We start from the raw sequence: 13160 nt of genomic DNA on the forward strand, positions 1-13160 counted from the left end.
TCATTTTCTTGTAACATCTTTTTCAAGTTTGGTATGTTAGGGCCTCATCCAGGTAAATATTTTGTTAAGGGGTTAGGAAATGATCCATCAACTCCACTGTGAGGTGCTTTTTTCATGGCTGTTCGGAATTTCCTAACACCATGAAAGAAGGAAAAAACCCCAACCAAACACAGCCATCTGTCTGAACCTACAGAAACATGATTCATGTGAGTAACAAAACAGGTTTCAGTGGGATGTGAGAGCTTTTGCCAAGCAGAGTTGTGTTCTGGCTTGTGATTCTCTTCCGTTCACTTCCTGGTTGCAACAAAAAAAAGCTTGTGGATTAGACAACCTTCAAAAATGTCCTTAAGCATCTTCGTGGTAGAATATGACAGGTAAAAAGCTTGAAGTCCAAACTCCAAATATAATGAACTTTCACTGAGAACTATTAGTTTAATTCACTCGAGTCTTGAAAGAAGCTATATTTCCCCATCTAGTTAAAGCAAGGAGTCTCTGTTTTACTTAAAAGCAGAGGATGCATCCAACATGAGCTTTAATAAAAAAATGCAAAAGGGAAATTTCCAAATATGGACTTTAATGATACAAAAATACACATTCATATGTAATATAATCTGTCATTAATGTAAAACAGCTATATTTACATAAATATACACATTATCTTTGGGAATTATACAAATATAACACTGCAACTCAAACAGAGTAACTGGGGACAAGAGCTGTGGGGAATACTGAATACTTCTCAGCAGTGATTTAAATTTTCTAGGTGAAGTTCTATTCCTGTACAGCTGACATATAGATTTCAACCGTCCTTCACACTAATGCCTTCTGAATCATTAAGCAGAATACACCGATTGTTGAAGTGACTTCAAAATTAAAGATGACAATGTCAGAGACCACATGTTCAAATTCTACAATAGTCAAATTTCCCCTATTTCTTGAGAGAAGGGGAATAGTTTGAAAAATTACCATGGATTTTCTTAACAGAACACAACGAAGAAAAATCCGGGGTGTTTGACAGCGCTCACAGCTTGTCTGGCACTAGAAGATCTGAACACAGTAGTGAGGGGACAGGGACACTAGCAGTGAGAAGGAAGGGCCGAGGTCTGCCCATCGTCCTGCCCTGCTGTTCCCTGATAGATGCCCGGTTTTCCCAGTAAATCCTTACTGTTTACTGGGGGTGGGAAATTAAACCAAACAAAAACATTATGAGTCTCCATATGTACATGTAGCTGGATGTCTGAATGGAAACGTAGTAACACCTTGCTTAGAAAACAGTACGTAATAAGTTAAAAATGTAAATATAGAGCATATCAGGGAGCTTAAAAAAGGTATTGGGAAAATTCCTCCATCTTTTAGTTTTTCTGGAACCTTTATGATGTCACCCCTTACAAAGAGCAAAACTATGAAAACAGCCCAGTTATAGCCAAACACTAGAGGGACTTCGCTACAAGTAGTTTCTCAAATTCCTAAAACCAGAAAAGAAGTCAGAGAGAAGATGAGAATCAAGGGCAAACATGTTGTTCCTGTGCACAATTCTTTCAAACACCTCGACCCATGGAAGGCGGCCTTTCATGGTATCAAGCAGGGGGACGGTACAGGTTCGGAACGGGGGTGTGGGGGGTGTGGGGGGGGGGTGTGGCGTTCCCCACAGTCTTCCTCTGCATAATGAGATAAAAGACAGGAACAAGCTACTTTTCATGGCAGAAACTGAGTTTGACCACATTAAATGTCCATTTTTAGTATTTCCCTACATTCACTTACTCAAATGCCTTTAATCAGTGAGCTAAGATGGTCTAGTTGGCATTCTTCTATGAAGGATTTTGCTTGATTCAAAGCTTTTATTTTCACCAGAATAAGAATTATTTCTTTCACTTCATCCCTAAAAAAAAAAAATAAGTTGTGAAGGAACACTGGTCAAGTCAATTCAGGACTCAGTCGATAGCTAATCTAACACAGAGCTTTCCCAAACAAGAAAGAAAAGATGCTGCCTTCTCTACACAACTATCCCGGTACCAAACTAGATGTCCCCTGTGGCTCATGTCGGCGAGTGGCTGTAAGAGGCAGGAGAGCACAGGCATTTAAGCAGCCATCACAGTACCTCTGCCCAGCACCCCCACTTCTCGGAAGAAAACCAGTCTTTTAAGTCCTTAAACATCTAACATTTAAAGTAAGGTGTTATTCAGATTGCATGTTAAACAACTCTCCTCTCCCCCCACCCCGCCATTCTTTCTGTTATTGACAATAGGATTATGTATTATTGTGATGTTTTTGTACTTATTGAGGCTTGCTTGGTGAAATAAACTTGGTTTATTCTGGAGAATGGTCCTGGGGGTTCGGGAAGAATATACTGTGTAGTTCTTAGCTGGTGTGCTCTGTGGGAGGCAGAGTTGACTGTTACTTAGATCTTTGCTATCTCTGTTGAGGCTTTTCTGGCTGCTCCGTCAATGACGACAACTAAACCCACTGCCATCCATTCAATTTCCACTCACAGTCACCGGCAACACTGAGAAACAGCTGCCCCCACGGTCTCCAAGGATGTAAATCGTTATGACAATAGATCGCCTCATTTTTCTTAGAACAGATGATGTGTTTGACCAGGTGCTTTAAAACCACCTATGCCTGCACACCTGTCCTTGTTCCGATGCTTTTAGAGTTCATGCGTTTGCAGCTGTCACTGGATGCAGACATACATGTTAGGCCTACGTCCTCTGGGTGGACTGATTTAGTCAGGATGAGGCCTTGCTTTTGCCTCTTATAAAGGATCTTAAAGTCTATTTTCTAAGAGATTATTACTGCCACTCCTGCTCTTTTGGTTACGGTTGCTTTATTTTTTTCCATCCTTGATTTTAACGAACAGGCTTTTGCATCTAAGATGTTTCATCAGCAGCATATTGATAGGTTTCTTTTTAGTCCATTCTGACTTGTCTTCACACCTACGTAAACCATTTACATTGAGTGTGATTATCAATGAATTTGCTACTGCAAATTTGTGGGTTTTTTTTTGGTTTTCTCGGTTTATTTGTTTTTAATGGTGCTAGATTTTTTTCCGCTTAATTTCCTATACCGAGTTATTTTTGGTTATGGATATTATTTCCATATCCATCACTAATAATTTTATGTTTACTGCATCTTTTAAATTTTATTCTTTATTTTGGTGAGTAGATTAACTTACCTTTCATCTTCTTTGATCTCTGTAACTTTCTCTTCAAATAAAAATTCTATACCTATACCATTTATTTTCCTTTTTGAGTTTGAAGTTGTCAGTTACAAAGTGACACCTCTGGTTTCCCATTTTAAATTATGAAACTTTCTTTCACTTTTGACAATTCTTTATTTGCGTTGGTTCTGGGGAATGTTGACTGATGACACTGGAGAAATAAATTATCACGAGTCTAATTGTCCCCATTTGTAGGTAATATTTTGTTTTTCACAAACTGCTCTCACAACTTGCCGTCTTTGGTTTGGAAAGTTTGATTATATGCCTTAGTGACAACCTGTAGGGTCCGTCGTGTATGGGGTTCATTGAGTTCTCAGAAAGGAGAACTTTCCTTCTTTCTCAGTTCGTTACTCCTAATAATGTCCCACTAGCTCTTAGGCTTTCTTCAGTTTTCATTCTTTTTGTCTGATTGTTTCTCAAACCAATTAGTAGTATGGAAATGTCCCTTTTTTTGATCCTTCATTCTACTGATCGAATTTTATATTCCTATAGCCTTCAATTGAGTTATCTATTTCTGATATACTATTGCTAATTGTACAGATACTTAGTTGTTTCTGTAATTACCTACCATATAGACTAGTGTATAAGCCGAGTTTTTCAGGACAAAAAATGTGCTGAAAAACGGGTTTGGCTTATACACGGGTCAATGGTACCCCAGCGAGGTGTAACATCTCGTGGGTGATTGCTATTTCTCCGCTGTTCATTCAAAGCCCCGCTGACACTGCAGGACTTTGAATGTTTGTTTACTCACATCTAACCAATCAGAGCCGTCCTATGACGTGGCCGGCTCCAATTCGCAGAAGCACCCGTAGTGATTCACTTAAGCCGGGAGCTGAACTGGTAGGATGTGTCTGTGGCTGCGCTCCGTCTCTCCCCTCTGGTCTCTGTTAATTCACATCCTGCATTTCCCACCCTAGGCTTATACTCGAGTCAATCAGTTTTTCTGGTTTCCTAGGTAATAATTAGGTACCTCGGCGTATACACGGGTCGGCTTATATTCCAGTACTTATTTTGTCCTTCATTGTTTTTTTGTCCTTATATTATCTGAATTCTAAGAAATGTCTGTTTTCCTTGATTTATTTGTGGATTCTATATACAAGTCTTGCTTACCAAGTAGTTCTATAACGCTTTCTCCTGCACGAAGATTTTCTATATTTTGTTCACTTGTTTGAATCATTGTAGGCTGTTTCTTCAGGGCAAGTGCAGACAGCCTGTAGGAACTGTTTGCGTTTGTGATGTGTGACCCTGCAGCCCAGTGGCACCTGTCAGGAAGTGATGAGTACTGCTGATGAGGTTATATGTCCTTTTAGCCAGTCATTGGTGTGGGCACAGGGAACATTCTTGCTGGTCACCAGGGTTGAGATAAGGGTGCATGGGTCACTTGTCATTGGGCAGGTGGCATCAGTTTGTACAACTCGTCACCTGGTCTGGGGGGGCAAAAAAAGTAGTGAATGGTGGTTTTGTGCCTCTGGTCCGTGGTCTGGAGAGGCTAATCGCCAGCTGGGCTGAGGAATCTGAGGGTGGGTAAGGCAGTGTCCACCGTGGTTTCTGGGTGGGTGGGGAGTGTGGACCTCTGGTTGCTGGTCTGACAGCATGGGGGTGGACTCTGGTTTGCTGGGCAGGAAAGGCACTGTGGGAAGAGCAGAACAGGCGCTAACCTCCAGAGGCTGGTCTGAGAGCACAGCAGTGTGTTGTGCTGCTGATCATCGGGGTGAGAGGCAGGGCGAGGGACACTGTTGACAAGGTGACTGGGGTGAAGCAATGGGGAGTCTTATGGTTCCCTAGTCTATGGAATGGCCACCAGGGTACTCTGGCTCAAAGTGCAGCAGGCCAGACTAGAGCGGGACTTCCCAGAGACACTTTCAAAGACCCTTCCTGCAGTCACCCCCCACACAAATGATCAGGGACCACTGCCGGTGAGCAGTTCTATCTGTTTCCTTGTCTGGATCTCCGCTCTTGCTGCCTTCATGCACGCCTCTCCTCCTCCTATCCCGTCCCCTTTCCGCAGCCCTTGCTTTGCTCTGGGTCTGTCTACATTGGGTCCTTCTCTTCTGTGCCTTCCTTTGCTCCTCACCTAGGAATGCCTTTGCTCTCCCTGCTTCAAGATGGGCATGCTGTGCTGAGTGGGCTGCTAGAGCTCCTGGTCCAAAGCACATGTCTCCTTGTTCATGGTTTTCATTAAATTTCTTCTTTTTAGTGTTTGATTCAATTCTTCATCCTTCCATTTGCTGATTTGGGCTCGCAGACTGCCAGCTCAGTCAATTTGTTTCTCAGCTTTTTGCTGTAGGGGAATGTCATCATGTATGTGACCAGGCACTATTTTGGACTATCTCTTTAGCATCTTGCACTTTTAATGAGCCATCCAGACCAGAAACATGGGTATTATTATTATGGAAGATTCCCAGCAGTAATGCCCTGTACTGCTGAAACATTAAAGATAGCCAGGAAAATAAAAATGGATTTTTTTTAAAGGCAGATTTTTAAATTATTTTGTGCTATGATTTCCTACATTTAAGCGTCCGAGGTCTTACAGGCCGTCTTAAAAGAAGCAGCCAGCCCTCTAACTGAGGCATCAACTATATCACATGGGAAGAAGCACACTAGTTTGTATGATCCAAAGATGGTAAACAAAAATTCCAAATCCAAAGGAGGGAATGGTATAAAGAGTTTAAATCTTAACGGCCACTTTGCAGAAAGCTCTGGGTGACAGTGGAAGCCCACAATCCATTCGGAGGGTCCCCACATGGATTTAGGGCATGGCAGGGGAGACTGGACGGAAATGGGGAAGTAACAACGGAGAAAGAAGAAAATATTCAGAAATTGATTGTGGTGGTGATTGCACACTCTTCTTACTATACACGAACTACTAAATTATTATGATATGTGACTTATATTCCATTAAAACTTAAAAAATAAAAATACAATGAGATGTGAGAAAAGTGAATAATGCAAGGGTCGCACATGACAATATCCACTAATTCTACAGTACTACAGAATCTCAAATGAATTTGTATAAACATGGAAAATGTACAAATCTTTCTTAAAAACTGAGAACTTAATAGTACTCTTAAATTATACGCATGTATAAAGAACAAAACAAAGTATGTATTACCTGAATTCATCTTTAGATAGTTTATGTATAAGCTGTAATAAAGCCTGGATGAAGCTCTCTAGCTGGGAAATAGATGTCCTCATGGCCGGATCTTCAAACCACTTATCTGGGAGACATGCTGCTACCTAAACAGGAAAACGCAGAAATAGTTGTTGGGTTACCATACTGAGTTATTATCTAAGTACTTTTTGCCAACATAATCTCATTTAATCTTCAAAATTAGAATATGAGCTGAATGTTATTCTCCCTATTTTATAGTTTACAATTAAATAAATTTTGGAAAATTTTCCTTAGTTTGTCAAGAGTTTGATGCATACTTAAAAAAAAGTTTACAACTTAGTGCCATTTAAAAATGTCTTGTGCTCTTGCTTTGTGTCACAAAAAAAAAAAAAAAAAGAAAGAAACCAAACTCACCCTCGTTAAGTTGATGCCTACCCATGGTGTCCTAACACCGGCCCTGGGCCTTTCTAAGGCTGTAACTCTTCCTAGGAGTGGCAAGCCCTCCCTTGTCTTTTTCCCAAGGAGCACCTGGTGACTCTGATTGCTGACCTTGTAGTTAGCAGCCCAACGTGTCAACTGCCGCTAACTGTTCCATAATGTCCCTAAGATTTATGGCCATATTGTCTTGTTCTCATAGTCACAGTTTCTGGGGAGTGATGTGTTAAAGTATTTCCTAGCCCTCATGGCTAAAGGGTCCTGAACCTTAACTGATCACTATGGATGATTTAAAAATTTTACTATATAAAAATATTGCCAAACAATATTTTTGGCAAGAGTTTATACATATGAGGAGACTTTAAAAAGTATGTGAAAATATCCCATTTATCTTCTAATTCCATTTTTTTCCAGGAACTTTTTGAAGCCCCCTCGTAAAATTTGCATAATGCTTTTTCAAATCTTGTGCTACACAGTGGGTGTTTTCCCATATTCCTAAAATTCTTCAGCAGCATGACTTTCATGAAGAGTTCGTAACGTTCGTTTGGACATACAGGTTCCCAACCACCCTTTATTCTAATCAACACTATGACAAAATTCTTTGTACTTATATTTGTATGAGCACCTCTGGGTTTTAACAAGATACATTTCTAAAAGTTAAATTACTACCGTATCTACTCGAGTATAAGCTGACCCGAATATCTGCTGAGACACCGAATTTTACCACAAAAACTGCATATACAATGTGCTAAGGAACTTGGCGTATACTCGAGTATATACGGTAAGCCAAAAGGCAGGCATTCTTCATGCCAAAATATCTGTCCCCCAAAGCAGTATTTTTCTTCCTTTACTGCAGAAGACGGTTTCTCAGAACTGCAGCACTGCGCATTCTAGGTCTCCGATGCGGCCCCGCAGTGAGCTGATGGTGCTTCTTCCAAGCCGGAGGGAATACTGGAATCATAGTTAATATTAAAGCAATTCTTTAGGTACCTGTTGTAAATGTACTCGTGATTTACATTTCTCCTATTTGAATTGGTAACCTTTTCCATGTGTTTATTTTTATATGACCTTAAAATATTTCATTTAAGATGAAAGTTTACATAACAAATTAGGTTCCCACTTACACAATTTCTGCACAACTTATTCAGCGATACAGGTTATATTTTATACAATGTTCTTATGATTCTCATTTATTCTGTTTTGTACTATCTTGCACCATTTCCAGTACTCTAGTTTCCCTTCCTCCAGTTCATCTTTTACTTTTCAGGAATTTTTGATGATTTTTAAAAGGATTTTATTACTCAGGTGATATTTTATATCTATCAGTCAATATAGCTAAATGGTGACATCCGGGGAGAATTTCAGTTTTTCTATCAAGATCCATTTGCCGTGGTCTGATCAGGAGGGTGAGTAGTGGTAGCTGGTCTCAGACCATGGTTTGTGTAGACCGTTTGTTGGGTTGCCAAAAGGATAAAGTTTGAGTCCATTCAGAGACATTTCAAAAGAAAGGCCAGATTGATGATCTACTTCCCAAAAAACTCCCCCCAGAAACCAGCCACTGAAACCGCAAAGGCGCATAGTAATTTTACTCTGGTACTCCCAAGGTTACCAGAGCCAGAGTCAACTTCATGCAACTGTTACTGGTATACCTGACTCAAAAAGTTGGTGGAAAAAGTCTAGTATATTTTTATTTATTTTTCCACAAACCTTTTCAAGTGGTCATACCACTTGTTTAAATAGATGGGCTACTTCCAGTTTCCTGCTGTGTTACAATCATTTGTAAATTCCTGTGCCAGCAGTAGAATGAAACTTAGATTACAACAGATTTAACAATTGGCCTTTTTTGAACAAATAACTGTGAATTAAGTAATGTAATAGAGCAAGCAGATCACTAGTTTTGCATTCAACAATTTACACATGTTGTTTCCACTCATCCACTGTAAGCCCCTCAATGTATTACAACTCATCCACTGTAAGGCCCTCTCCACTTGGTGTGCCCTCACTGAGTCCGCTTTAGTCCAGCGCTTCGTTTCTGTTCCTCCTCCTTTCCTAACCCTCTATCCTTGGGCAAATGCTGGCTTCCTGGTTTTAAATGGTTGATTTTCTACCTCAGGGCGGATTTCAATTCCAGGCACGAAGGGTGACTTCTAAGGGCCATAGTCTGGAAGGTGCAATCTGGTTCTGAAGAAGTAAATTTCCTCTGTTCTATAATTTCAAGTTCTGTTCTACACTTTTACGCTCTGTCCCAGATCTTTTAATATGATCCTTTTCTAAGAACTAACTTTCAAGAACGGGTACAATTAGAATCACTAGCTACACAACTTACCTCACTGCATTTCTTAACCACATCTGGCCCAGGTAAGGCACTAAGAAGAGCTATTGTAAGATAACGATTTAGCAACTTCCCCAATCCGAATTCTTGCAAGATCTCATCTGGGAGGAGTCCATTCCAAAGAAGAATATTGCGAAAGAGCTGAAATAAAATACCAAGTAAATTTGGATCGTTTTCACAAAGGCGAATTGTATTAGTCTCAAAAAAACATAAGAGCCAATCAAACACTTTTACACTCTCACTAAAATCAGCCCTGGTGTAACTGTCAATTTTACAATTGATACAAAAAATTTCTGAGTGAATACTTAAAAATCATTTTGTTATTTTTCTAGAATAGCTATCCAAAATCTTAAACAACTGTACTGAAGCTGTTCCATACCACTTTTCTTCGTTACGAGTGTGACATCAGGACTGGAGGAAGGCTTATTAACAACCTGCCATAGGCGGATGACACAACCTTGCTTGCTGAAAGTGAGTGAGGAGGACTTGAAGTCCTTGTTGATGAAGATCAAGGATTATAGTCTGCAGGATGCATTACAACTCATTGTAAGGATAAGCAAAATCCTCACAACTGGATCAGTGGGTAACATCATGATAAACGGAGAAAAGATCAAAGTCAGCAAGGATTTTGTCTTGCTCGAGTCCACAACCAATCATCGTAGAAACAGCAGCCAAGAGCTCAAAAGGTACATGACGTTGGGTACATCTGCTGCACAAGATCTTTTTAAAGTGCTGAAAAGGAAGGATGTTACCTTGAGGACTGAGGTAAGTAAGCCTGACTTACGCCATGGTATTTTCAATCACTTCATATGCATGAGAAACTGGACAAGGCATAAGGAAGACTAAGGGAGAATGGATGCATTTGGATTATGGCGCTGGTGAGAAACAGTGAAAGTACCACTGACTGCCAAAAACACAAGCCTGTCTCCGAGAAAGGATGGCCAGAGTATCCCTTGGATGCAAGGATGGTGAGACTTTGTCTTACGTACTTTGGACATGTCCCTTGAGAAGGACATCATGCTCATGAAGTGGAGACGCAGCGAGGAAGAGGAAGGCTCTCGAGGAGATGGACTGTCCCTGTGGCTGCTATACTGGGCTCAAGCTCTCGAACCACTGCGAGGCCCTGCAGTGTGTCGTTCTCTTGTGCATAAGGTTGGAAGTGACCCGATGCCACTAACAACCAACTCCACACCCTGATTTCCTCTCCCCTAAGACATTCCCTCCCAGGACCCAAGACCACTGAACACATGACCAAAAGGCCCCGGGATTTATAAACAACTGCCACCAATCAAAGGGACGGCCACTGTCACCAATGTCTGACTCTGAGAACTTTATTTCACTGCTATGTAAAATTAACATGTGAGTTTAAATATAACTTGAATAAAGTACTCAAAATAATGTCTAATAAATATTGCCTATCTTTTTCTCCAATAAATCCAAAACTTTCAGTGTTTTTACGGTGCTTTCTACTTTCTTTTCAGTACAATAACACTGTTACTATGAAGCTCCATGCAGTTTTACTAGTTAGCAACTCTTCATCACTTTCATGTCAAAAATCGTGTTGCTCCTTCTTCCTGGACATCTTTCCCGGACTTAAGCACAAGGCAGATAATACATCACCACTGGAAGGTATTTTGCCGAGTAGCCCATCATCATCTCATTGTCCAACTTTCTCTCACGCTCACTGGTGACATTTTAACAACCTTGTCTTCGCTTTTGAAACTCCTCCCTAAGCTTCCCCGCAGCCACTCTTCTAAAGCTCCTGGGGAGAGTTCCACTTGTCCTGCTCACTGCTCAAGTCACTGTTTCCAATTCTCGAAGCTCTCTTCACGCCTTTGCTCATCGCCTCCGAGGCTACCCACTCATGACCCTGACCCTGGTGCCTAAGTGGGTTGACTCCCAAGACTCCAGCTCACATCTGCTCCCTGAAATTCAGACTCCTCAATCCAGTTAACTCTTAGCACATACGTCATTTGGGTACCTTCAACTCACAACTTCCCGAACAGCGCTCAACGTCCTTTCCCCTCCAAATCTTTTCGTCTTCCTGTCTCGCTCCGAGGGACGCTTTCATCAGCTAACGTGCTAGCACCCTATACTTGCTGCACGTTATCAATCAGTCAGCAAGTCCTTTTAATTCCTCATCCTAAACCTCATTTGATCACATCTTCTCACCATCCCCACTGCTTCTCACTCGCCTGATTACTTTATCCGTTATCTTTTTCAATTAGGGTTTGGCCAATGATGGCCAAGTACACCTGCTGTCTGTTTTGGTAAGTCCCACGAGCTGGAGATGACTTTTACATTTTTAAGGGGCTGAAAATAAAATTGGTCGTTGGGTATTTTGTCACACGCGAAAACCATATGGCATCCAGATGTCAGTGTCCTTGATGCAGTTTCACTGGAGCAGAGCCATGCACACTTAATTATGGCTTCTTCTGTTCCACAGAGACCAGGCTGGGCATCTGTCATAGAAATCACGTGGTCTGAAAAAACTCAAAACATGTACTACATGTTCCCTTATGGAAAATGCACGTCTTTTTCTATTCTATAGTAAGCTATATCTGAAATATGTATGCATATGGTTCATTTGCATTTCTCTGCTTACCTTTAGGCCTGACCAGAACTGTCTTTCTTGGAACTTTGAATGTGGTGATGCTCTGTTTTCTATGGCACTTTTTTGAAAGAAAAGAAAGAGTAAGAGGATATGCAAAAAACTTATCTTTCAGAACCAGTAATAAAAACATAGATTTCTCAGTAACCAAACAGCCTTAAGAATCCCTGTGATATCAGAATAACAAATGCATATACATTTTGACGCAACAGTTGAATGTCTGGGGCTGCCCTCTTTGCATGTACTTGCACACGTAAACAATACATGTGCAACATTTTGTTTCACTGTTGGTAATGGGGACCACTCATATGCTCATTTGTCATTCATCTAGACTCCCAGAGCTATCGAGCCAATTCTGACGAATAGCGACCCTATCAGACAGTCAAACTGCTCCAGAAGGTTTGCGAGAAGATAATCTGTCTGTACAGGATCAGGTGCGCATCACCAACCTTCTGGTTAGCAGCGAGCCTATAACCAATACACTACCATCACAAGAGTATGTCTACATATGAAATGTCATGTAGTTTAAAAAAGGCTTCGAAAATTAAAGATGACATAAAAAGATGTCAAAGATTTACTAAGAGAATAAGATGAAATACTGATTCTAACCACTTACAATATACCTCATTTTTGACAAAAAGAGAAAAATAGCATTAATCAGCATTTAGTTTTATATGGGTGAAGATATTCTAAAAGATAAAACAAGCAAAAATAATCACTGATTATTAATGCATGTGCAAGTATATACACAAGGGGGGCACAGGGCAGAATCTGGACAGTCAGAGGTAAGGAATTTTTAATTTTAAAAATAAAAGTTAGCATGAGTATTACTTATTTTAATACCTACACACACACACACACACACAGTACCAGATGTTTTCCTTGTGCACATCTCTTTTTTTTTTTAAATTTTAACAATTTATTAGGGGCTCATACAATTCTTATCACAGTTCATACATATACATACATCAATTGTATAAAGCACATCTGTACAGTCTTTGCCCTAATCATTTTTTTCTCCTCTTTTCTTTTTTTACATTTTATTAGGGACTCATACAACTCTTATCACCATCCATACATATACATACATCAATTGTATAAAGCACATCCATACATTCCCTGCCCCAATCATTCTCAAGGCATTTGCTCTCCACTTAAGCCCCTTGCATCAGGTCCTCCTTTTTTTTTATTCCCCTCCCTCCCCTTTCCCCCCTCCCTCATGTGCCCTTGGTAATTTATACCTCGTTATTTTGTCATATCTTGCCCTATCCGGAGTCTCCCTTCCCCCCTTCTCTGCTGTCCCTCTCCCAGGGAAGAGGTCACATGTGGATCCTTGTAATCAGTTCCCCCTTTCCAACCCACTCACCCTCCACTCTCCCAGCATCGTCCCTCACACCCTTGGTCCTGAAGGTATCATCCGCCCTGGATTCCCTGTACCTCCAGCCCTCATATG

General features: G+C 40.7%; 1 protein-coding gene across 3 annotated transcripts in view; it reads right to left on the reverse strand.

Moving 5' to 3' along the window:
• Positions 1-557: 557 nt before the first annotated feature.
• GCFC2 (GC-rich sequence DNA-binding factor 2) overlaps positions 558-13160 on the reverse strand; it is a 44656-nt gene continuing 32053 nt past the window's right edge. For all 3 annotated transcript variants that reach the window (XM_075563062.1, XM_075563061.1, XM_075563060.1), the window contains 4 exons: positions 11702-11768; positions 9091-9237; positions 6330-6454; positions 558-1879 (listed from right to left, as the gene is read on the reverse strand). In XM_075563062.1, the coding sequence (XP_075419177.1) occupies positions 1762-1879; positions 6330-6454; positions 9091-9237; positions 11702-11768 (457 nt within the window). In that variant the 3' untranslated portion in view covers positions 558-1761. The remainder of the gene's footprint in view (positions 1880-6329; positions 6455-9090; positions 9238-11701; positions 11769-13160) is intronic.

This window comes from Tenrec ecaudatus, chromosome 11, assembly GCF_050624435.1.
Source record: "Tenrec ecaudatus isolate mTenEca1 chromosome 11, mTenEca1.hap1, whole genome shotgun sequence".
In the NCBI taxonomy this organism is placed as follows: Eukaryota; Metazoa; Chordata; class Mammalia; order Afrosoricida; family Tenrecidae; genus Tenrec; species Tenrec ecaudatus.